General features: G+C 43.2%; 1 protein-coding gene and 1 long non-coding RNA gene across 6 annotated transcripts in view; one reads left to right on the plus strand and one right to left on the minus strand.

Moving 5' to 3' along the window:
• The window catches only part of LOC147031516 (uncharacterized), a 245143-nt gene that overhangs the window by 126968 nt on the left and 95111 nt on the right, over positions 1-23064 (plus strand). The window lies entirely within an intron of this gene.
• The window catches only part of LOC147031517 (tensin-3-like), a 132957-nt gene that overhangs the window by 106677 nt on the left and 3216 nt on the right, over positions 1-23064 (minus strand). For 2 of the 4 annotated variants that reach the window (XM_085864381.1, XM_085864372.1), the window contains exon 2: positions 16499-16567. The exons of the other annotated variants lie outside the window; for them this stretch is intronic. In XM_085864381.1, the coding sequence (XP_085720507.1) occupies positions 16499-16567 (69 nt within the window). The remainder of the gene's footprint in view (positions 1-16498; positions 16568-23064) is intronic. 4 annotated transcript variants of the gene reach the window in all.

Consider the following 23064-nt stretch of genomic DNA (forward strand, 5'->3'; position numbering starts at 1 on the left):
AAAACTACATTAACAAGTCATCTTTTTATTTATTTTTAAAACAAAGGTTTAAAGGTCAGCTCATAAATCAGTTGGGAGAATTTCTCCACAATGGCTAAACCAGACATTTGTGCTTTGCTCATTGTTTCTCACACTTTTTTATGAAAATAAAAACCCATGGTTACAACACCCAATCGGCAGTTATCTTTTGAGAAATGCCCATAATAATAATGTGAATAAAATTTAACCCTGCCTACTTAAACCCCCAAAAATAATGTTGTGCAAGTACATAATCACATGACAAAAACTGCATCAATGTATTCACATTGCGGTGGGCATGATCAATGAAAAAAAGCCATTACTCATCATGTGGCTCATGGCATATAACGGTTATTTAGTGTCTAGACTTGAGCACCTGAAAAACATTACAAAATACCCTTATGGCCAATGTGCAAGACATGTAATTTATTTTCATCATGATTTCTTATGGTAAATGGAGAAAAGCTTAAAAAAAATTTATTTACAACAATGAGGCCCATGTAAGAGCAAGGTGAGGAAGGTATGAATCGGCAGTGGGGCAGCAATTGCACACAATAAGCAAGGAAATGAAGAGGAGACAAGGCAACACAATTATTCTTCTACAACTCAATGAGGCAGGGTCAATGGGGGTAGAAAAAGTTTTAGCTCCAGTTATGGCCATTATACCTCAGTTCGAAGTCTCTGACGAACGCTACTCCGTCGTTTAAACTGATTTTCTTTTTGACCAAAGCTCTGGCTTTGATGTGCAAATGCATGATCTGCTGTGCAATTTTCTCTTTTTTTTTCATTGACTCATGCCATCTCACCATTTAAGTTATTGGAGTCCACGTCTATCAAGTGAAGTGAAATTATTGTGGTGAACAAATGATATTTCATCAAGGTTTGCATTTCTTCTGCGAATCATTCCTGTGCTAATGACACCTTTCGATGAAACACATACATCAATAGTCATTAAAAGCAGGATGAAACATGCAGTTACAAACAGATTACATAAAGCAATTACAAGATGCTCACTGCAGTCTCCTGCAGGTTTGATCATACTGCAGAATCATAGGCACAAAATTATTGTGCCGGTTGTGGACCCCTGGGGAAAACGAAGCATCTACACATGGAATTAAGCTACTTATATCTTAGCATTCTGTTTAGCTTTTAAGTATATGCTGTATTAATCTGGGCAGATATTTGTTGTGAATGTTTGTCAGCTTTAATATATGTTGTTTCCTTTCTACACTCTGGACTCAAATCATTTCACACACAACAGCACACAAAATCAAGCTGTCCTCACATCTTTCTTGACCACTTTGGCGCAGGATTTGGTGCAGCCGGCTTAACAAGATCATCTGAAAACCTCTGCCAAAACCCTCATCCCCTCCCCCCTCCCCTTTTTTACCAGAAAGTCCAACATGGGCACATCGCCCCACCAATCATACCCCATTGCCGTACAGAAGAGCGACGAGCAGCCAAATGCCAACTGTGGGTGTCAGTCCCCCCCCCTCCCCTCCCAATGAGCTTTCCACAATTGAGGATTCCGGAAGCCGCATAACAGAGGATGAATCGAGGGACTCCAGTCTTGAAATGCGTCAGGCTTGTCTTGCTCTGAAATCGTTTGTATGTGTAAGATGATAGGGACAGCGTGTACCATTGGTTCGTTCGGTAAATTGATATCCGTTGCATAGCTGTTGGCATGGTTCCCCATCTGCTGCAGTCAACTCTCAGGCACGGTAAACTGACACTGGGCGAGAGGATCCGGCCAGAGGTGAGTGTTGCGGACTGCGTCCATGGTCTTTTGTAGACGCGTCAACCTCACGGAGTTATCCAGAGGTGACATCCGTTGTTCTGACGTCCTTCGAGGCAAAGAACTATCACAATATTATGACATTCTTGAACAGTGCAGGCCAAGTATTTCAGGGGCGAAGGAGTATATTTATTAATTCAGCAAAGAGAAGCTTGTCCGCAGCTCATTCCAGCGAAGAGGTACTATTTGGCATTGATTAACACAACAACGTAATCTTGTCAGCTCAACTCTTGGGGGAAGTGCACACTTCTTGGAACCGTATGATGATGGCCAGTGGTTCTCAATGCTGAATGAATGACGATACATTCTGGCTCTGTGGGCGAGCATTTATGAGATTATTTTACCACGTGCTTTGGCCTTTGGGTCGAGGTGCATGTCTATATTAGTTTGACAAGCTTTGTTGGACTGTATACTTTGGCCATGCGACTGAGGTGCACATCCTTAGGTTTGCTACAATATTAGATTTTCAAAAACCTTTTGATGAAAAAACAGAAGATGGTCTCATAAGGACAGTGAGCCAGAAACGTGTCCATGAATCGATTTCCCTCCCAAGGAGTAAGCTGGCATTACTGAAAAGATTTGCTGACTGACACTGTGTGTGCAAGTGTAGCAGCAAACACACTACTTGTCTGAGGTGGGCAATTCTGTTTCTTTCACAACCCACAACTAAAATCTGGAAGTCGCTATTTTAACTGATATACAGTATCCTATTTCCCAGATGCAAAAAAGTCCTCATAAACAGTATAATAAATATGCCTAAATAATTTGGATCTGTGGCAGACACCCCTTATTGGTAAGAACACTTGCAGCAAATGCTTGGATGGCACAAGGGCCAATCGTCACCATTCTAATGAGGAGGTACTATTTGATATATACATACAGTGCCTATAGAAAGTCTACACCCCCTTTCAAATTTTTCACCTTCTGTTGCCTTACATCCTGGAATTAAATTGCATTAAATCAGACTTTTCCCACATTTATTTAAACATCATAACCCACAACTTCCAAGTGAAAAACAAATTCGACAAATTTCAGAAAATTAATTAAAAATACAAAACTAGAATATCTTGGTTGGATAGGTGTCCACCCCCTGAGTTAATACTTGGTGGAAGCAACTTTGACATCAATTACAGCTGAGTCTGTTGGGATAGGTCTCTACCAACCTTAAATACCTTGATTGGGAAATATTTGCCCATTCTTCTGTAAAAAAAAACATTGAAGCTCAGTTAAGTTGCGGGCGGAGTGTTGATGGACAGCAATTTTCCAGTCATGCCATAGATTATCGATTGGATTTTGGTTGGGGCTGACTGGGCCACTCAAGGACATTTATCTTTTTGTTCCTTAGCCACTCCAGTGTGTAGCTTTCGCTGTGTGCTTTGGGTCGTTGTCATTCTGAAAGGTGAACTTCCGTACTAATTTCAGTTTTCTTGCAGAGAGCAGCAGGTTTTCCTCAAGGATTTTTCTGTATTTTGCTCCATCCATTTTCCCTTCAATCTTGACAAGTGCCCCAGTCCGTTGATCAGAAACATTCCCATAACATGATGCTGCCACCACCATGCTTCACAGTAGGGATGGTGTTCTTTGGATGATGTGCTGTGTTGGTTTTTCGCCAAGCATAACGTTTTGTATTTTAGCCAAAATGTTCCATCTTAGTTTCGTCAGACCACAAAACGTTTTTCCACATGGTTTCAGAATCTCCAGAGTGGATTTTGCATTCCTCTAACGGGACTCAAGGTGGGCTTTTTGAGTAAGGGCTTCCTTCTTGCCACCCTGTCATACAAGCCAGACATGTGGAGTGCTTCAGATATTGTTGTCACATGCACACATTGACCAGTCTTTGCCATAAAGGCCTGTAGCTCTTTCAGCATTGCCATTGGCCTCTGGGTAGCCATTGGCCTCTCTCTGATCAGTCTCCTGCTTGCTTGGTCATCCAGTTTAGAGGGACGGCCTGATCTAGGCTGGGTCTTGGTGGTACCATATGCCTTCAAATTCTGAAGGATTGTCTTGACTGTGCTCCAAGGGATATTCAAGGCCTTTGAAATATTTTTTATATGCATCCCTTGATCTGTGCCTTTCCACTACTTTATCCTGGAGGTCTTTTAAAAGCTCATTGGTGCTCATGGTTGAGTGTTTGCTGTGAAATGCATTCCCCAGCAGAGGAAACCTACAGGAACAACTGATTTTATTCTGAAACTAGAATGGCACTCAGTAGAGCGCATACCTCCGCCACACAATGCCTGATCCATGAGAACATATCTGGCTCAATACATTTTTGAAATATCATGCTACATATCGTTTTTGAGCCCTATCTCTCAATGGTGAAGAATCACTTTAAAAATTCTCGTTGTCGGATCCTGATTCGGATCTTCACCAAAATTGAAACAATTTGTCGTGGTCACACACCCGTGTCCACCAAGTTTCATTTGAATCCGTCCACAACTTTTTGAGATATCCTGCACACAGACAAACAGAAAGGGGTGAAAACATAACCTCCTTCACCTTCAGTGGCAGAGGTAATTATCAGAATCACTTCAAATTTAACACAAGTGGACACCAATTAACTTTGTGTGTGATTTTGAAGGTGATTGGATACACCTGAGCTAATTTGCAATTGCTTTCATGTAGGGGGTTTACACTAATCCAACCAATATATTATAGTTTTGTATTTCTAATTAATTTTCTGAAATTTGTGGAATTTGTTTTTCACTTGGAAGTTGTGGGTTACGATGTGTAAATAATGGTGGAAAAAGTCTGATTTAATGCAATTTATTTTCAGACTATAAGGCAACAAAAGGTGAGAATTTTGAAAGGGGATGTAGACTTTCTATAGACACTGTATTCAGTACTATGCAAAAATTTGTGTTATTTTCACTTCTATGGTGCTCTTCCTCATTAAACATTTGTGGGAAGTTAGAAGTGCACAATACAGGTACACAATAATTCTAATTTAATTGAAAGTAAATTTAATATCACAGTTAATTTTAAGTACCGTACTATATAAAATAAATTAGGAAATTGAAATAGCTTTATTTTTGCTCTACATATTATCATGTGCAAGTAATATCCACTGACCACAAAGAAAATATGCCGGAAACATTTTGTGTATTTTGTACAGCAAATAACTCAGGAGTTCATGGAATACTTTACCCTGTGCGGTCTCGAGAGAAAAAAAGGACATTGGCGGGATCTATGAGTGGCAAATTTGATTGGTCGAGATGACATAAAACGTTGTAAAATATATTGTCCAAGTAATGCTAAACGAAAGGTTTTTGAAAGTGTCAATAGGGCAAATTTGTGCTCTGCAGTGGTCAAGTATATAATTAAATTAAAATAAAAGAAAGATTTTAAAGGTTGTATAAAAAAAAAATAATCAGAAGTTGACTGCCTGCCATTGATGCAGTGTCATTTAACCACCTTATATCTAACATGTCACACCAGTTCTTCATGCTTGTTGTTTGTGTCCTTTATGACATCCTTAAAAAACAGTAAGTTTCCTGTTTGCAATGATTTTCAATTTTGTTTAACTGCCAGATAGGCAGACAGACTAAAAATATCATCTCACTCCTCTCTGTGCATGCACGATTGGGACACATTCAAAGCAAAAGTACTGCTAAACTACAGGTTCGTTTTCTGATTCATGTTCCGATTTGTGTTCAAAATATAACATTCACTGGAAATGAAGTTGTTCTTCAATCATAAACTGATGTTGGTGGACACACAAAGACACGCTAAGAATGCCAACTTTCTCTTCAATATATCTTCTTCTTTTCTTTTTCTATATAACTAGTACGTACCCGTAAAAAAAATAAAAAAATAAATAAATATTCAAACCGCGAGCAAGAAACAACAACCACACAGGCCGTTTATTCGCTCTCGCGTGCCCGTACGTGCGTTGCCTGGAAGTTCGCATATCGCAGTTATGATTATTCACAATTTAGTTTTAATGGCCAATTATTCAATTAGCGCCAACGTATTTTGCCTTTTCGCAATGTCCTCGCAAGGAAAAACAAAAAGAGAAGAGAAGAGAGGAACAAAAAAATTTACTTCCTGGTTCGGAGCACACCAGCTCACTCTGATATTACCGAAATTTATGTACCATCTAATATGATGAACAGCACAATCTAATATGTAATCTAATACATAAATCTAATATGATTTATGTACCATCTAATATGAACTTGGGAACCACTTGTCCAATTAATATCAAACCTTGAAAAGGCACATCCACAGGTCCCCAGCAATATACCTGGCAAGTTTCAATCAGATCGGACCAGTGGTTGTCGAGAAACAGCGGTCACAGACACACACACACACACACACACACACACACACACACACACACACACACACACACACACATTGCTGGAATTATAGATAGATAATCGTTTTATCGATATTTTCTATTTTTTTTCTTTCTGATTTTTTTATTATTATTTCTTTATTTTGATAGAATAATATGCTTAAGTGTCAGGGAGTGAATAATGCGCCATATCGTACTATGGTGTAATCAACTCTTCGATATTTCCTGTTGCCGTCGTACTCGGCCTCCACATTGGTAAGAATGCCAAATTTGATTCTCCGCGAGAAGGGAGTGCGACTGCACTCACATTACCCACGCTGGGCCGGCTATTTACATCACACAGTCTTCATACATCACACAGTATTCTGAGCAACAGTGTACAATGTCATTGCGAACTTTGCTTCTCCAGGGGGAAGGTGTTAGATCCTCTCGTCTCCTTCTTTCTATATAATAATAAGCTAAGGCTTTTCTTTCGTGGTATTTCTACCAGGGGCTTCTGCTATTATATTATAATAGTTGAAAATGACTTCGGGGTTAATTAGTTCGTTATTTGATAGTCAATGGAATAATATGAGCAGTAGACCCTGATTCACACTGTCAGGATCGGGTATGCAGGAGAACCATGTCCCCCTAACAACCTTTCCTTTGCACTTCTTGTTCTTCTTTGCACATTCTATTTAATTTTATTTCATGACTGCATGGTCGTCCTGTATGGTGTCAAAGAGAAAAAAAAACCGAGCTCGGATTGTGACGTCAAAGAGGGACCATGTGGCCACTGGCACGGCCATTGGGAAAGGCTGGGGACGTCACGACCTGGGGAGACGTATTCATGAGTTGGGAATTTTCGCAGAGCTTTTTGCAGTACTGTATTTCTTGGCAGCGAGAAGTTGGCGGACAAGGGTGTATCGGTGTGTGTGGAAATAACGAGACAGGCAAGCAACCGACCTTGTGAGGAGAGATGCTCATAGTGTTGGAGAGTTGCTGGTGAATCGTAGGACACGATCTATAAGATACGGTCATTGGATGCCACATCAAGCGCTCATCCCACTTCCCACCTTGCTTCGTTGACCAACCACCCTGTACCATTCCAGGGTTAGAGAGAAGCATCCCCCCTCCCCATCTCCATCCATTCTACTGCCATAGCTTTCATTATTACCTCCGCCACCGAAGGTGAAGGAGGTTATGTTTTCACCCCTTTCTGTCTCCATGTTACTTGCAAAATCGAAGATTTTTCAAGTATATTGGTTAGTCGATTTTGTTATTCTGTCTGTTTATCTGTCTATTTGTTGCTTACAGGTCACAATTTTAAACCGATCCTCATGAAACTTCACCACATGGTAGAGTTTGTCAAAAGGAAGAAGCCTCTTGTTTTTGAGGTCACAAGGTAGGTCACATAGGCCAAATTGAACAACTAAGGTGGTATTTCTAAAATCCTCTGTTTTCATCTGATTGACTTGAAATTTGAAGAGGATTTTCATATCAGGTCACTGAATTCAACCACCAATTATATTTTTGAGGACGAACTGATTAGATTTTGGTGAAGATCTGGATCCGGATCCAGCTCCGAGAATTTTAAAAGTGATTCTTCACCATTGAGAGATCGGGACAAAAATTATATGTAGCACGGTATCTCAAAAAGTTGTGGACGGATTCGGATGAAACTTGCTCCTGCCTCCCACCTTTTTCGGCTTCACGCTGTCGAAACCAGGGCATTTAGGATCATCGGCATCTCCCGCAATGAAGCTGAGTCTTTGGGCCTCTCACTCAATCACCGCAGGTTGGTCGGTGGTCTTTCTGTCTTCTACCGTCTCCTCTCCAGCCTTGCCCCCCCCCTGCTCTCTCTGCGATTTGTCCCCACCACATTTCCACAGAGCACTCAAGGTCCGCAAACAACCCCTTTCTGGTAAAACTACCAAAATCACGAATCACTGCTCACCTTCACTCTTTGATTCCTCTTTTTTCCCGCCTTTGGAATAAACTCCCTCACTCTATTCTTTCCCATTCTTCCCTCCAGGGTTTCAAAACAGCTGTTCACCACCACCTCTTATCATCCCCCATCCAAATCCTCGATCTTTTCTACCCCCGATAATCCACCCAAGCCCACTTCCTTCAATTCCCCTGCTTTCCTTCCTGAAAGTCCCTGTAATGTCCATCTTCTCTTCCCAATGTTCCCCGTCCCATCCCTCTCCCTTTCACAGATCTCCTAATGTGTCTGTTCCCCACTGTTTTGTCCCTCCCACTCCCGCCCCTCTTGTCTCATGCTCCCTTGCTGTGCGTTGTGTGTTAGCTCTCATACGAGCCTCGACAAGGTATACAAAAACAAACAAACAAAAAAACAACTTGGTGGACGGGTTGGGTGTGTGACAAGGAAGAATTGATTAAATATTGGTGAAGATCCAGATCTGATGGTTCTTTAAGTGATTCTTCACCATTGAGAGATATGGCGAAACTAATATATAGCAAGATATCTCAAAAAGTCGTGGACAGATTCGGATGAAAATTGACAAATTGGGTGTGTGGCAAGGAGCAATTGATTTGATTTTGGTAAAGATCCGAATCCGGATCTGGATATGAGAATTATTTCATTTCTAAAGTGATTCTTCACTATTGAGAGATCGGGCCAAAAGCGATATAGTCCTGTATAGCATGATATTTCAAAAATGCTTTGGGCCCGATATGTTCTCGTGGATCAGGCGTTACGTGACGGATGTCTGCACTCCACAGAGTGCCCTTCTAGTTTCTTTGTTTCCCTACCTCCACTGCCGCTCTCCTTTAGTCGTGTGTCCCTGCGCAAGTCTGTGTGTGTTATGATTAGAAGGTAAGATAGGTGTCGAGCATGTCAGGTGAGCATGTCAGCCTGTCGAGCATGTCAGCCTGGTGTTGGCGCAGTGGTAAGGGCAGTGGCTTGGGACCCAAGAGGTCCTGAGTTCAAGCCCCGTTGGGACACTGAATTAATATATGTATGTATATATATATATATATATATATATATATATATATATATATATATATATATATATATATATATATATATATGTATTTATATAATGTGTATATATATATATATATATATATATATATATATATATATATATATATATATATATAAATATATATAAACCAAGTCGAAAACACCAGGGGGTGGACTCAGCCTGCCATCCTTCCGAGGTCGGCGAAATGAGCACCAGTTGTACTGGGCCCGGTGTATGCCCCGGTTAGAATAGGTGTACCATATCCCTGTGTGTCGTAAGAGGCGACCAGGGTTGCGTCAGGAAGGGCATCCGGCGTAAAAACCTATGCCAAATCATTATGCGGACAACAAAACGAATTTCCATACCGGATCGGTCGAGGCCCGGGTTACCAACGACCGCCACCGGTACCGGTGGTCAGCAGGGTACCAGTGGAAATTGTGCTACTGCTGGGCGAAGGAGGAGAAGGAGACGGGGAAGGCGAGTCCGGAGGCAGTGGGAGAGGGGGAAGGGTAGAAGTGTGGAGGTGAGAGTTGGAACTCTGAATGTTGGGACGATGACTGGCAAAGGGCGAGAGTTGGCTGATATGATGGAGAGAAGAAAGGTGGACATACTGTGTGTACAAGAGACCAAGTGGATGGGGAGTAAGGCGAGGAGCATTGGAGGTGGTTTCAAACTGTTCTACCATGGTGTGGATGGGAGGAGAAATGGTGTCGGGATAATCCTGAAGGAAGATCATGTCAAGAGGGTATTGGAGGTGAGGAGGGTGTCTGACCGAGTGATGAGTGTGAAGTTGGAAATTGAAGGGGTGATGATGAATGTCATCAGTGCATATGCCCCACATATGGGGTGTGAGATGGAATATAAAGAAGATTTCTGGAGTGAGTTAGATGAAGTGGTGGAGAGTGTATCCAAGGATGAAAGAGTGGTGATTGGAGCAGATTTCAATGGTCATGTTGGGGAAGGTAATAAAGAGGATGAGGAGGTGATGGGGAGGTACGGTCTCAACAAGAGAAATGTGGAAGGGCAAATGGTGGTAGAGTTTGCAAAAAGAATGGAAATGGCAGTGGTAAACACGTATTTCAAGAAGAAGGAGGAACACAGGGTGACATACAAGAGTGGAGGAAAGTGCACACAGGTGGATTACATCTTAAGTAGGAGATGCAACCTGAAAGAGATTAGTGACTGTAAGGTTGTGGCAGGGGAGAGTGTAGCTCGACAGCATCGATTGGTGGTCTGTAGGATGACTTTCGAGGTGAGGTTGAGGAAGAGAGTGAGGGCTGAACCAAGGACCAGATGGTGGAAGCTGAAGGAGGAAGACTGTTGCGTGAAATTTAGGGAGGAGGTGAAACAGGCGCTGGATGGTGGTAAAGATGGGTGGGATGATTGGGCAACGACAGCAGAAGTTGTGAGGGAGATAGCTCGGAAGGTACTTGGTGTGACATCTGGACAGAGGAAGGAAGATAAGGAGACTTGGTGGTGGAATGAGGAAGTACAGGAAAGTATAAGGAAGAAGGGGTTGGCTAAAAAGAAGTGGGATAGTCAGAGAGATGAAGAAAGTCGGCAGGAGTACAAGGAGTGGCGTCGAAAAGCAAAAAGAGAGGTGGCAAAGGCCAAGGAAAAGGCATATGACGAGCTGTATGAGAAGCTGGATACAAAAGAAGGGGAAAAGGATTTATACCGATTGGCAAGACAGAGGGACCGAGCTGGGAAGGATGTGCTGCAGGTTCGGGTGATAAAGGACGCAAATGGGAATGTGCTGACGAGCGAGGAGAGTGTGTTGAGAAGGTGGATGGAGTACTTTGAGGAGCTGATGAATGAAGAAAATGAGAGAGAGAGAAGGTTGGAAGAGGTGGAGATAGTGAATCTGGAAGTGGGGTGGATCAGTAAGGATGAAGTGAGGACTGCTATGAAGAAGATGAAAAGTGGAAAGGCGGTTGGCCCAGATGGTATACCAGTGGAGGCATGGAAGTGCTTAGGAGAGATGGCAGTGGGGTTGTTAACCAGATTGTTTAATAAAGTCTTGGAAAGTGAGAGGATGCCGGAGGAGTGGAGATTAAGCGTACTGGTTCCAATTTTCAAGAATAAGGGTGATGTGCAGAGCTGTGGAAATTACAGAGGGATAAAGTTGTTAAGCCACACCATGAAGTTGTGGGAAAGAGTAGTGGAAGCTCGGTTGAGAGGAGAGGTGACGATCTGTGAGCAGCAATATGGGTTTATGCCAGGAAAGAGCACCACTGATGCGATGTTTGCTTTGAGAATGTTGATGGAGAAGTATAGGGAAGGCCAGAAAGAGTTACATTGTGTGTTTGTGGATTTAGAGAAAGCTTATGATAGGGTGCCAAGAGAGGAGTTGTGGCATTGTATGAGGAAGTCGGGAGTGGTGGAGAAGTATGTGAGGATCGTGCAGGATATGTATGAGGACAGTGTGACAGCGGTGAGGTGTGCGGTAGGAATGACGGACCGGTTTAAGGTTAAAGTGGGATTGCACCAAGGATCGACTCTGAGCCCTTTCCTGTTTGCAATGGTGATGGACAGGTTGACGGACGAGATCAGACTGGAGTCTCCATGGACCATGATGTTCGCGGATGACATCATGATCTGTAGGGAGAGTAGGGAGCAGGCTGAATCGAGCCTTGAGAGGTGGAGGTACGCACTGGAGAGAAGGGGAATGTTAGTCAGTAGGAGTAAGACGGAGTACATGTGCGTAAATGAGAGGGAGGGTGGTGGTATGGTGCAGTTGCAAGGAGTTGAGGTGGGGAAGGTGGATTGGTTTAAATACTTGGGATCAACTGTCCAAAGTAACGGAGAGTGTGGGAGAGAAGTGAAAAAGAGAGTGCAGGCAGGATGGAGTGGGTGGAGAAGAGTTGCAGGAGTGATTTGTGACAGAAGGGTAGCTGCAAGAGTGAAGGGGAAAGTATACAAGACGGTAGTGAGACCAGCTATGTTGTATGGTTTGGAGGCGGTGGCGCTAACAAAAAGACAGGAAGCAGAGCTGGAGGTGGCAGAGTTAAAGATGCTGCGATTCTCATTGGGAGTGACGAGGATGGATAGGATAAGAAATGAGTGTATTAGAGGGACAGCGCAGGTAGGACGGTTTGGAGACAAAGTGAGAGAGGCGAGATTGAGATGGTTTGGACATGTGCACAGGAGGGAAACGGAGTATATCGGGAGAAGGATGTTGAATATGGAGCCGCCAGGCAGGAGGAGAAGAGGAAGGCCAAAGAAGAGGTTCATGGATGCGGTGAGGGCGGACATGCGGGTGGTTGGAGTGTCAATGGAAGATGTGGAGGATAGAGCAAAATGGAGACAGTTGGTCCGCTGTGGCGACCCCTAGCGGGAGCAAGCCGAAAGAGGAAGAAGATAGGTGTCGAGCATGTAATTGTGTAGAAATAACATTACGCTGATTTCCTGTGTTGTCTTGTTTTACTGAGCTCGATTGCTGTGCCATCTAATTCAAGTATGGTAATAACATTAAACTTATTGTTTTTAATAATTGTGTTGTAGTGGTTTTGGGTAACAATTGGCAATTCATTTATAATAAATTATTGTTTGGAAAGATAAGCATGCCATGGTTCTGGTGTGCAAACTAAATTAAATGAATCTATCCCCTTATAGGTATGGCAAGCACGGTGCATGTTTTTCTCTCTCCCAGTGTAACCCTTGCTAAGAAACGACTTCAGCAACATCGACACTCTATAACAGCGTCCCGTACATCAGAATCAGTGATATCATGAGCTAAAAAAAATTTTTGCGCTTCACAAAGACATCAATGATGGCACTCTTTACCACCTCTTCCTGAGGGTTTCAGCAAACTTCCCAATTGGAAATAATCAATCAAAACATCCCATTCTGTACTCCCAGCAAATTTGAGCAGCCATTCTGCCTTCCTGTGTAAACACAGCGTTCACGCACACGCACATGCACACACACACACACACACACACACACACACACACACACACACACACACACACACACACACACACACTCTCTTTGTTTCAGCAAGATTGAGGATTGTGCTGTTGTGGAAATCAGTCCAATCACATGTCATTGGCAGAAATTAAATTTAGAGCAAAACAAAATACTCCAACAAGATGAATCATGTGCTGTTTGAAGAAGTACAGCAAAGTGACTCCACAGAAGGCTCTTACTGTATCCGCAAAGGAAAATCAATTAGACCCAGTTTGACTGGATTTTAAAAGTTTTGAGGAGTGCTATTGGTTCACTTTATGTTTACAACATTACATTACAACACTAATGTAATGTCCCATTACATTAGAGTCCCATTACAACACTGTGAGTTCAGTTATTTTCTTTCTTTTTTCTTTCGGGGGTGAAGGGAGGGGCAAGGGGAGGAGACCACAAGGAGGAAATGGGGGGGGGGGGGCAGGAAGGGAGGTGTTTTTGGTCCATCTCAGAAATCGGACTTTTTTCTTCTCTCTCCAAAAGTTTTACCGACATCACTGTAATGGTTACCAGATGGGGTTGGAGGGATCTGGGAAATGGGGGCGGTGGGAGTGGGCAAGCAGATTTCCTGACAGTGCTCGTGCCTTGGAAACTTGGCCCTTTGTGTAATGTGACATGCCAGCCAGAGGTTCGTTGAAAACACACACTCTTTGCAGGAAATCAAGCACAACTCTAGAAAGTCCAGCAACCCAATTAACTCGGTGAATTGCACTGAGATTTTGGGGACGCGGCATGTAAACACAGACATAGAAACACCTTCTCGGTACCACATCATGTGCGAAGTGCTGCAAACATAAACAAAGAATTGTGTAGATCGAGGCACTGAGCATTTGGCTCATTTATCAAATCACAATGACTGACTTGCAGAATATATATATATATATATATATATATATATATATATATATATATATATATATATATATATATATATATATATATATATATAACAGGTTCATAAATGTATCCGTGCATGCAAAATGATCAAAAGGATTGATATTTTATAAAGTACTAATGATCTGAAATGCTGCACCTCAATTGCACTGCTGTAGTTCAAACCTATTTCCTTTTGCAAAGTTAAAATTGCCATTGTGGAAGCAAAGGTTCTTCATTTACTTTCAGAAAAGAACATTGAAGATCTTTAAATCACCAAATTTACAAAACTAAAAACCTCACATTGATGTTGTCACCACAACTACAACCACTACTAATTATTTATAAGCCACAATCATTCCCACCTTATTGTGGGGTGGACGGGGGGGGGGGGGATGGGGGAGTTTAGGCCAGTACAATGTCAGGACTCACCACCGGCTAGCCGGCGAGGAGCTGGTTACGATAGGAGTTTGGGATGTGTTTATGGTGGCGATAACTCACCGACTACAGACCATGGGATCTGAAATGTCCAGTGGACCCAGTCCAGTGGATGGCTAGCCGGCAGAATGCCCAGTTTAACATCCATCCGAGTGACGGTGCACTTTGTGATGCAACACCATACCTGTGAGGCACTAACTAGACAGTCTATAGTCATGCCGAGAATCAAACCCAGAGTAGAAAGCTCAAAGGTAAGTGCACTCATTACCTCTGCACCATTGCGGCAGATTATCTTGTAGTCATTCCAAGCTGAATGTAAAACTTCACAAACAGCAAGGAGGGAAATCACACACCCACACTTTTTAGAGAATTAAAAACACCACATCAGCAAGTTTAGAATAACGTGCTTATTTATGTTGTATGAAATGTGTCATAAAAAATATGTTGGGTACTGATAGAGGGGCTCAAGAGCAGTCATAAAGGAACAGCTTACATCTTCTCCCACCTCTTCCAATGGATTTGAGATAATGCTTCAAAATTAAAAGTGCTATTTGAGAAATTGATTGCTTCATTGATACCATCAACATTGCCTTTCTTCTACTCCACTCCTCTCCAATTGTCCTGGCCATTCTACTTTCTCTCTTCCCCCCCCCCCTCCACCTTCCTTCCTCACTTCCTATTCCTTTCTTCTCTTTCCCTATTCCACTTCCTCTCCTCGCTTTTATTCCTTTCTCTTTCTCAATTGACCTCTCCACATGAACGTAGCCTGTACGAGATCGCACCCATAAGCGGCACTTTAAAGCGTAGAAGATAAGACTGTAACTTGGCAACACCAGTTGTAAAATGGCAATAATAATACATTACTAAATTTATATACAGTATATAAAAAATAAATTAATAAAGGACTTTTCATAGAAAATATTATGAAGACCTGCACATTGAGTACCCCCTTCAACCAGGTTTAAGATTAGAACAAGCTTTATTGAATGGGAAAGCCTTTAATTCAGTGTTGAGTAAGGTGGGTAAGATGCCCCTCACCGATATCACCTACTCAGCCTCGGCTCAATCTTTGCTCTTTACTTCTTCGGGTTCCTTCTTGGTCTTCCGTTTCATTATCATATGACCAAAACACTACTCTGCGCAAAACACTTCAGTTATTTTTTTTAAGGATCTGCCAAAAAAACACTCCCTTCATGCTAAAAGCAGTAATCCAAAATGCATGTGCATGCGTCTTCACACTCGACACGTGGCATGGGTCCACCGTACCCGGTGGGACTGGAGCCGCTGTAACCATGGTAGAAAACCCGACTCTGTGTTGTGTTCTGTTCTTCTTTGAACCCAGAGCAAAACATTTAACCATCCGTAACACCACAGCTGATGTACACCCGGAGAGAAACAACAGAACGTTCTCAAAGACCATCGACTTTTTCTGTATTTATTTATTAATAGAACAGGAAGCATAATTACGACTTACGAGTGGCTTTAAAATTAACGACCACAAATATCTGTTACCTTTCCCAAAGTATTTTAAATATGACGGGACAATGCAGCCACTGTTGCAGCGAAAGCATATCAACTGTGAAAAGTTTCCCACTAAATACCAGGCAACCATGATTTGATTGTCTTATAAGGAAGGAGTCGATATTATCTTGAACTGTAAAAGATGTGGACAGTTGTAATTATAAATAAGGAATTCATCTGACAGTTATGAATTCCAGGCAATCATGAATAAGGACAGTTTTGCAAAAGAGAGCCCTGTTAGGTGCCATCAAGACATGCAAGGTGGATTATCTTGTTCGGTCATGACTGTTTGCAGAAGGAACTGTCGGAGGACGAGGTTAAAGGCAAGAGGGCTAAAGGTAGACCAAGAATCACTTGATGGACGGTGGAGAGTAGTGCACCTGGACTGAGCTATGCCGAATGTTCGAGGCCGGTGGTGAGACGAACCACTTCGACATTATAGCAGCCAACCTCCTGGATGGAGATAACACCTCACCTGATCTGAATGATTGTCGAGTGAGGAATGTGAAATTACTTTCCATTTCTATAAAATGAGCAATAAAGATCAGTAGTCGTCATAGAAGTAGTTTTAGTAGACGTAGTAGTGTGCATGTGGCAAGGGAATGTCATGGTTACCTTAATTTTGAGAAAAACGAAAAAAGTGAAGCCACTCAAGAGTGTTTTTGGCACAGCACTCATTCTGCTCTGAAGGGGGTGGGGGTGGGGAAGGAGGGGTATATTATCAGGACAAACAGTAGATCAAGCTCCTCCATCAATGGATGCAAAAGATAATGTGCTCCAAAGTTATCAGGAACATGTGCCAAATACGGCCTGATGACGACTTGATTTCAGCCTGGTTTTAAGTGTTATGAAACGACCAAAGTTCATTAAGCAGTTCCAAAGTTATCTGGGACACGTCATACAAAACCTGATGACTAATTTATTTCAATCTGGTTTTTCGCATTGTGAAACGACAGGGAGTCATTACCATGAGATCCAGCAAGAACAGTGCGACGCAACCAGTAGAGGTCCACCAGTGGACCTAATACACAAAGCGTTGGCAACACGTAAAAACAGTTCTTGGAATCAAGTTAGTGTGAAAAAGAATATTTGCAGCAAACAATAAAAAAATATTAATCCACGATAAGACCACCTTCAAAGCTAAATGTGAATGAGGACAAATACTTTTGCCCAGGAATGATGCTTGCATTGCCTTTGAAGACATCACTCTAGATTCTAGAGATTACAAGAAACAGCAATGGTTTTCTATTGTGGCAGACATCACTGATCCTTTCTTTTGTTTTCTTACGACAAGAAATGAACAATGGATCGTTGATTCGGTGTCTTTGATTCATGCAATGATAAGGGTAGGTTTCGTTCAATGTCGATGAAAATCCAAGTGCTTGATTCCAGGCCATATATCCCAACTTACCTACTCTTTAGATAAGACACATTCTTTTTAACATCTGTTAAGAGATTTATTTGGCAAAGAAAGCATCTCAAAAGAGGTCGTTTTTAAGGTGCTTTTTCTGTTGCAATGTTACACCATCAAAACAGGTGTTCACCTGAGCCAAATTCCATTTTCACACATTTAACTCGAGATGGAACTATGCAGAAATACCACGTCACAAGTATGCAGGAAGAGGTCACCTGCAGATTCCTTAAAGATGCATGACAGCGATGATGATACCGTTAACTGTGAACATAAATCGTTTTGAATATGGTCACGCCACAATGGAAAAAAGATGTCACGAAATCATATTGCAACGTGTCAATCAACACCCGCTTCATTTGTCTTCCAAGATGACTGACAGTTGAGATGAGGAGGAAATCCTGTTCGTCTATTCTATTGGTTGTCTCCCCCAGATTGGATCAGTGGTTAAACCACTTGCACTATTCAGTCTTGCCAGATTGGATATAATGTGCGACTCCAAACTGTGAGTGGTGAAAGCACCGAAACGAAGTCCCATACAGTCCTTGCTGTTAGTACCGGGAGCAATAAATGCCGCCTGCCACACGGAACATCATCTCCCACTTCACCAAGCACAATCTGGAGTCATCTTTGGATGCGGTCGGGTGCAATGAGGATAATTAATATCATTCTCCGACCTGAGACGAATGCTGTGATGTCACCGCCACAACGTACGTTCTTTCTGCGGCTCCTGGAAGAGCAGTCTCACAGCGCCAATTACTTGCAGCTCAGTGCAAATTACAAATTCCACATTATGTCCAGTGTCGTTTCAATCATAACGCTGTGTGGCACACTACGGAGTGTTTCAAAATGACGCAAAAACTGTTTTTGAACCTTTCACTTCCTCATGCTAGAACTTCACGTTAGATGACGTTGTGTGTGACCTCTCTGCCTTGGCGTTTGCTTTGGGTCTTGGTGTCAATAATTTTGACTCTAACATCCGCAAGAGCCCTTCCTCGAGAAAATGCCACGTACGGTTGGTTGGCCATGGGTGAAGACTGGCTGAGGTAAGTAAATGCCAAACTTGTCAAATGTCTGGCCTTGTGCCTTGTTGTTTGTCATCGAATAAGCTAAGTGTAAGGGAAACTGGATTCTCTGTAAAGTGAATGGCAAGCTGGTGTCATTTGGGGAGAGCTTTGCTTGAGCTCTGAGAACTCGATTTCCAGAATTTGGCCCAGAAGTCAGTTTCGCTTCAACACAGTTTTGGTGCAGATTGATGACCGATAATGTGGTATCATTGCACAGTCCCTGTTGCAGAGCAAGGTTGCAAATCAACATGATTATACAACCAGCCTTGAGATTGAGGTGGTGAGGTGGCATTCCAGATGATGTAAGGGAATTGATGAATTCCATAGGATAGTTCTCTGCCTGCTCAACATTATCACACTTAATTGAATCTGCGTTGAAGGAAAGTCACTGTTTCACCTGGCAATGTCCGCATGACTTCTTGATTCATGGCTAGACAGTTGTCGTTTTTAGGAGACAGGATGAAATGGGTGCGTTTTTCTTCACTGATTGTATTCACGAAAACGTCCTCAATCAGGGAACCTCTTACAATGCATGCAGCAGGTACTTCTACGACATCTCTTACATGTGGCCAGAAATCAGCCACATGGATTCCATTGCCAAGACGAAGCAGCCATCTTGAGAAGTTTTCATGGTCTGGGTGAGTGTGCATGTTTTGAGTGAGCACCAATTGATGAAAATTAACGTTTGAGGCATGTGTTGTTGATGATTGCTGATGGGGATCGTGGTACAAATGGTAGGATTTGTCTGAAATCCCCACCAAACAGAATGCCTTTGCCTCCAAAAGGTTGTCTGATTGCAGTGACGTCTTACAAGCATCTGTCTATGGCATGAGGTGCATGGGTGGGTATTATGGACGCTTCATCAATGATGAACAGCATCTGGTTACGCAGGATGTCAGCCTAATGTGAAGTAGGAGAAACGTTGCAGGAACTGGGTTCCACTCTACCAGAACTGGAAGCTTGAACAAACTGTGTTTATTGTTTCTCCACCCCTCCACATCCCCCTCTCGGGGCATCCTGGGGAATCGACATAAAAGCATCGAGCTTTTGGTGGGTCTTCTCTGACAATACTGTGCATGGCTTCAAATACGGAATCCAACAACTGTCGTCGTCTGTTATTCAGTTGATCAAAGTCAGCAGGCTCTTTTTGAGGTGCTTCTGCAGTGACTAAGTCTTGTTCTTGGGGTGATGGAAGACCAAGTGTTGCACAGCTTGTTAAATTTTCCACATCTTGTAAAATATGACTTCAAGTCCTCAGCTCTTCTTATTCCCCCCTCACAAACCCCAAGTCCTCAACCTCCCCCTCCCAATCTCAAGGCATCAACACTCTCCCCACTCCAAGCCTTCAAACTCCCTCCCCACACGTCACAGGCACCTGTCCAACTCACAATCCCGCAAGATATGCAGAAAAGATACATGACAATAAATGACCCAAAACCAATTATCTGTTTCATCGCATGCACAAACACACACGCACGCACACACTTGTTCAAAAAAAACTTTAGTGATGACATGGGTTTAATCCCTGCTAAAGAAAATGCCAATCCCTCCCCCACTTCAAGCCTTCTCCAGCTTCAGAGAGAAAATGACACCAAGGAGAACAATCTCACCAACAAATCTTTTGCTTCTTGCAGACAATGCCCTTCCCTATCCTGCACAGACGCAAGACAGGTGTGATACGTGTTGTCACACCTTAGACCACCTTCCATGCACAAATGAATTTTGCACTCCTGGCACATTGAGAGTCATCCAAGCCTCAGGATTTGACCTTCACATGACAGGAAGTTGTGGCTTCAGGTAGCCCTTGAGCGCTCATGGGTTTTCCAAGTGGTACAGTTGGAATTTCATTTTCGGAGAACTTTAAACACAATGGCCGCCCTCCATCGTAAACTGATCATCCTCCACCAGGTGACCCATACATCATCCATGGTGTCAGTGTTGCGGAGGGATACAACACGTGTACAGTGGAGTGAAAAGGCGTCTCTGGGACTTCGCCGGAAGTAGTTTACGCACGCGGTTTTCAATATTTTTCTTATTATAGCATTTTGCGAAAAATCTAAAAAGTAAATAAATACTTCGGACAGATTTTTAATAACACGGATCTCATCTCTGCTCGAAAGAATACCACATAGTTATTTGGGCGGTGCATACGTTACCAGACCGCTGTCTCGATCGCTGAGGCCGATCTTCACAAGGTCTGTGACTTATCGGCTCAAAATCCTTTTAACTGTCACTTTGGTAGTTTTTACAATGAAAGGGAAATTGTATTGGGGATGCATAGCAATTGTGAAAATGACAGCTCCGCGGCATCTTGGCCTTTGCAGAGCAGTGAGCACCAAAATGGTGGCTTTAAGATTCTTTCATGAAATTAAATTGTGGGTGGAGTCAGGCGGGCTGTCCAACCAATCGGTGGGAAGAATTGTTACAGACACACACACACACACACACACACACACACACACACCCTCGCCTTCCCTAGAAGGCGAAAAATACAGACGTCACAAGGTGGCGAGGCACCCCCAGGTTTTAGAGGAGGGAGGTAAGTTTGAAAGTTCATTTTTGGGATTGGACAGATGCTGTTTTCTGGCTCTCCTGATGGTAGACACACACTTGTTGCGGGCTTTTTGGAATGATCTGAGATTGCCTTCGGTTGGATTTCCCTTCAAGGAGGAGAATGCAAGTTGTTGTAAAGCAACTGTCTCACCACAGGATTCAGAGCACCAAGAGCGGGGGGATGAGAAAGACAACCGAAGATGAGATGGGATTAATCTGTGCATAAGAGAGAGCAAGTTTCTGTGTAGAATTCCCAGGCTGAATTAATGTCAGGGGCTGTTCTTTTCTTGCGTATGGCTGCTTGGCTGCCGGGTAGCTATCATTTCTTGGAAACGCGGCTGTGCCACTGATGCTCTGCCCCTCTACCAGTACACTGGAACTCATTTCGCTGACCTCGGAAGGATGACAGGCTGAGTCATCCCAACTGATGTTAATTCAGCAGCCGATGGGGCTCAAACTCAGGACCCTAAGATCCCAAGCCAACCACCCTAACCATTAAGCCAACACCAGGCTTATATCAGGGGCAGTTGATAAAGAGGAAACCAGTCCTGACATGTGATGTCTGCTTGTAGTCCCTGCCAGTTTTCCTGAGCGAACTGCCAGACTCGCTGGTGCTGAGGCTGTTCTCTGAGAAAGACCAAAGAGATGTTGACCTTCACAGGCACATGATCAGATTAACCGAATGGGACAGAGGAAGAGCAAGATACATTGGTGGGGACGTTTGTCATCACCAAATCCAGGAGGGAAGATTTTCCATCAGGAAAAATCCAGGTGGGAAAATTCACAGATTGAGTCAGACCCATGGAATCACAGAAGTCCTTTGCAGAAGTGCCATGGCTGGTGAGAAAGTTACCAACACCCAGCCAATTAGCATGGTGACAATTGAAATCACCACATATGAGGAAGAGAGAGTTGGGATGAATGGTTGAAAATTGGTCCATGTCATTTGTGTGTGTGTGTGTGTGTGTGTGAGAGAGAGAGGTAGATGGAGTCATCGCCATTTGGAGGACAGTGCAACATACAGACAAATATGAGGTGGGAGTAGGGAAAGTCACAACCAGAAGTACTCCGAGGGTTTAGAAGGTGTAAGAGCAGTCGTCTGAGAGTGAGAAATGGAGTTTTTGATGTAAAGCGCAACTCCGCCGGTTCAGGTTGATCAAACCAGAGGAGACAATAGCCAGGGAGAGACACTAAGGAGTCAGGACATCATGTGGGAGGAAAGATTCTGTTCAACAGATGATCTCCAATTTATTGGCATTGGCCTGGATTGAGAGAACTGTCAGTTTGGAATGGAGGCCTTGGATGTTTGAGGTCCACAAAGTTAGGAACAGGGCAAGATGATCTGCTGATAGGACATATGGATATAATAAAAAAATGACCGTTTTTACAGCCATTTTTCCCTGCTGTGCAGGGGTTGGCTTTTTCTTGAGGCAATGTTTTATGGCCGGATGCCCTTCCTGACGCCAACCCTGGTCGCCTCTTACAACACACAGGGATATGGTACACCTATTCTAACCGGGGCATACACCGGGACCAGTATACTGGTACTCATTTCGCCGACCTTGGAAGGATGACAGGCTGAGTCAACCCCCTGGTGTTAATTCAGCAGCCAACGGGGCTTGAACTCAGGACCCTGGGATCCCAAACCACCACCCTAACCACTAAGCCAACACCAGGCTTTGATAGGACATATGGATGTGGGAAGGATAAAGGAGAGGGTGTAGGTTGTGGGGTAGCCGGAGATGGAGGGGGGGAGTTGGGAGGGGCAGTGGCGAAGCTGGGAGATCGCAGGACGAGTGGGGAGCAGAAGGGGGAGGTGGTACTGACATGGAGGGGTTTGATACCATGAATAAATGTGAAGGGGACATGTTTGTCGTGTGCACACAACCTCTGCGAAAATTGACGCCTCAGGATTTCCAGACTGGATAACCTGCAACAGACTTCCTGGTTGCGGTGGTGGTGAAAATGTTTTTGGTTGAAGGCATGGAGGAAAATTTGGCAAAAGTGAACTTTTTGAGATATCCTGCTCACGGACAGACAGACACAGGTAAAAACACAACCTCTGTCTACCTTCAGTGGCAGAGGTAACAAGGTACAAAATATAAAAGTGTCACGTTTTAAAATACACTTTGAGAGGAAAACCATTTTAT

This window comes from Eptatretus burgeri, chromosome 2 (genome assembly GCF_056783735.1).
Source record: "Eptatretus burgeri isolate ZD-2024b chromosome 2, Ebu_testis_v1, whole genome shotgun sequence".
NCBI classification, from domain to species: domain Eukaryota; kingdom Metazoa; phylum Chordata; class Myxini; order Myxiniformes; family Myxinidae; genus Eptatretus; species Eptatretus burgeri.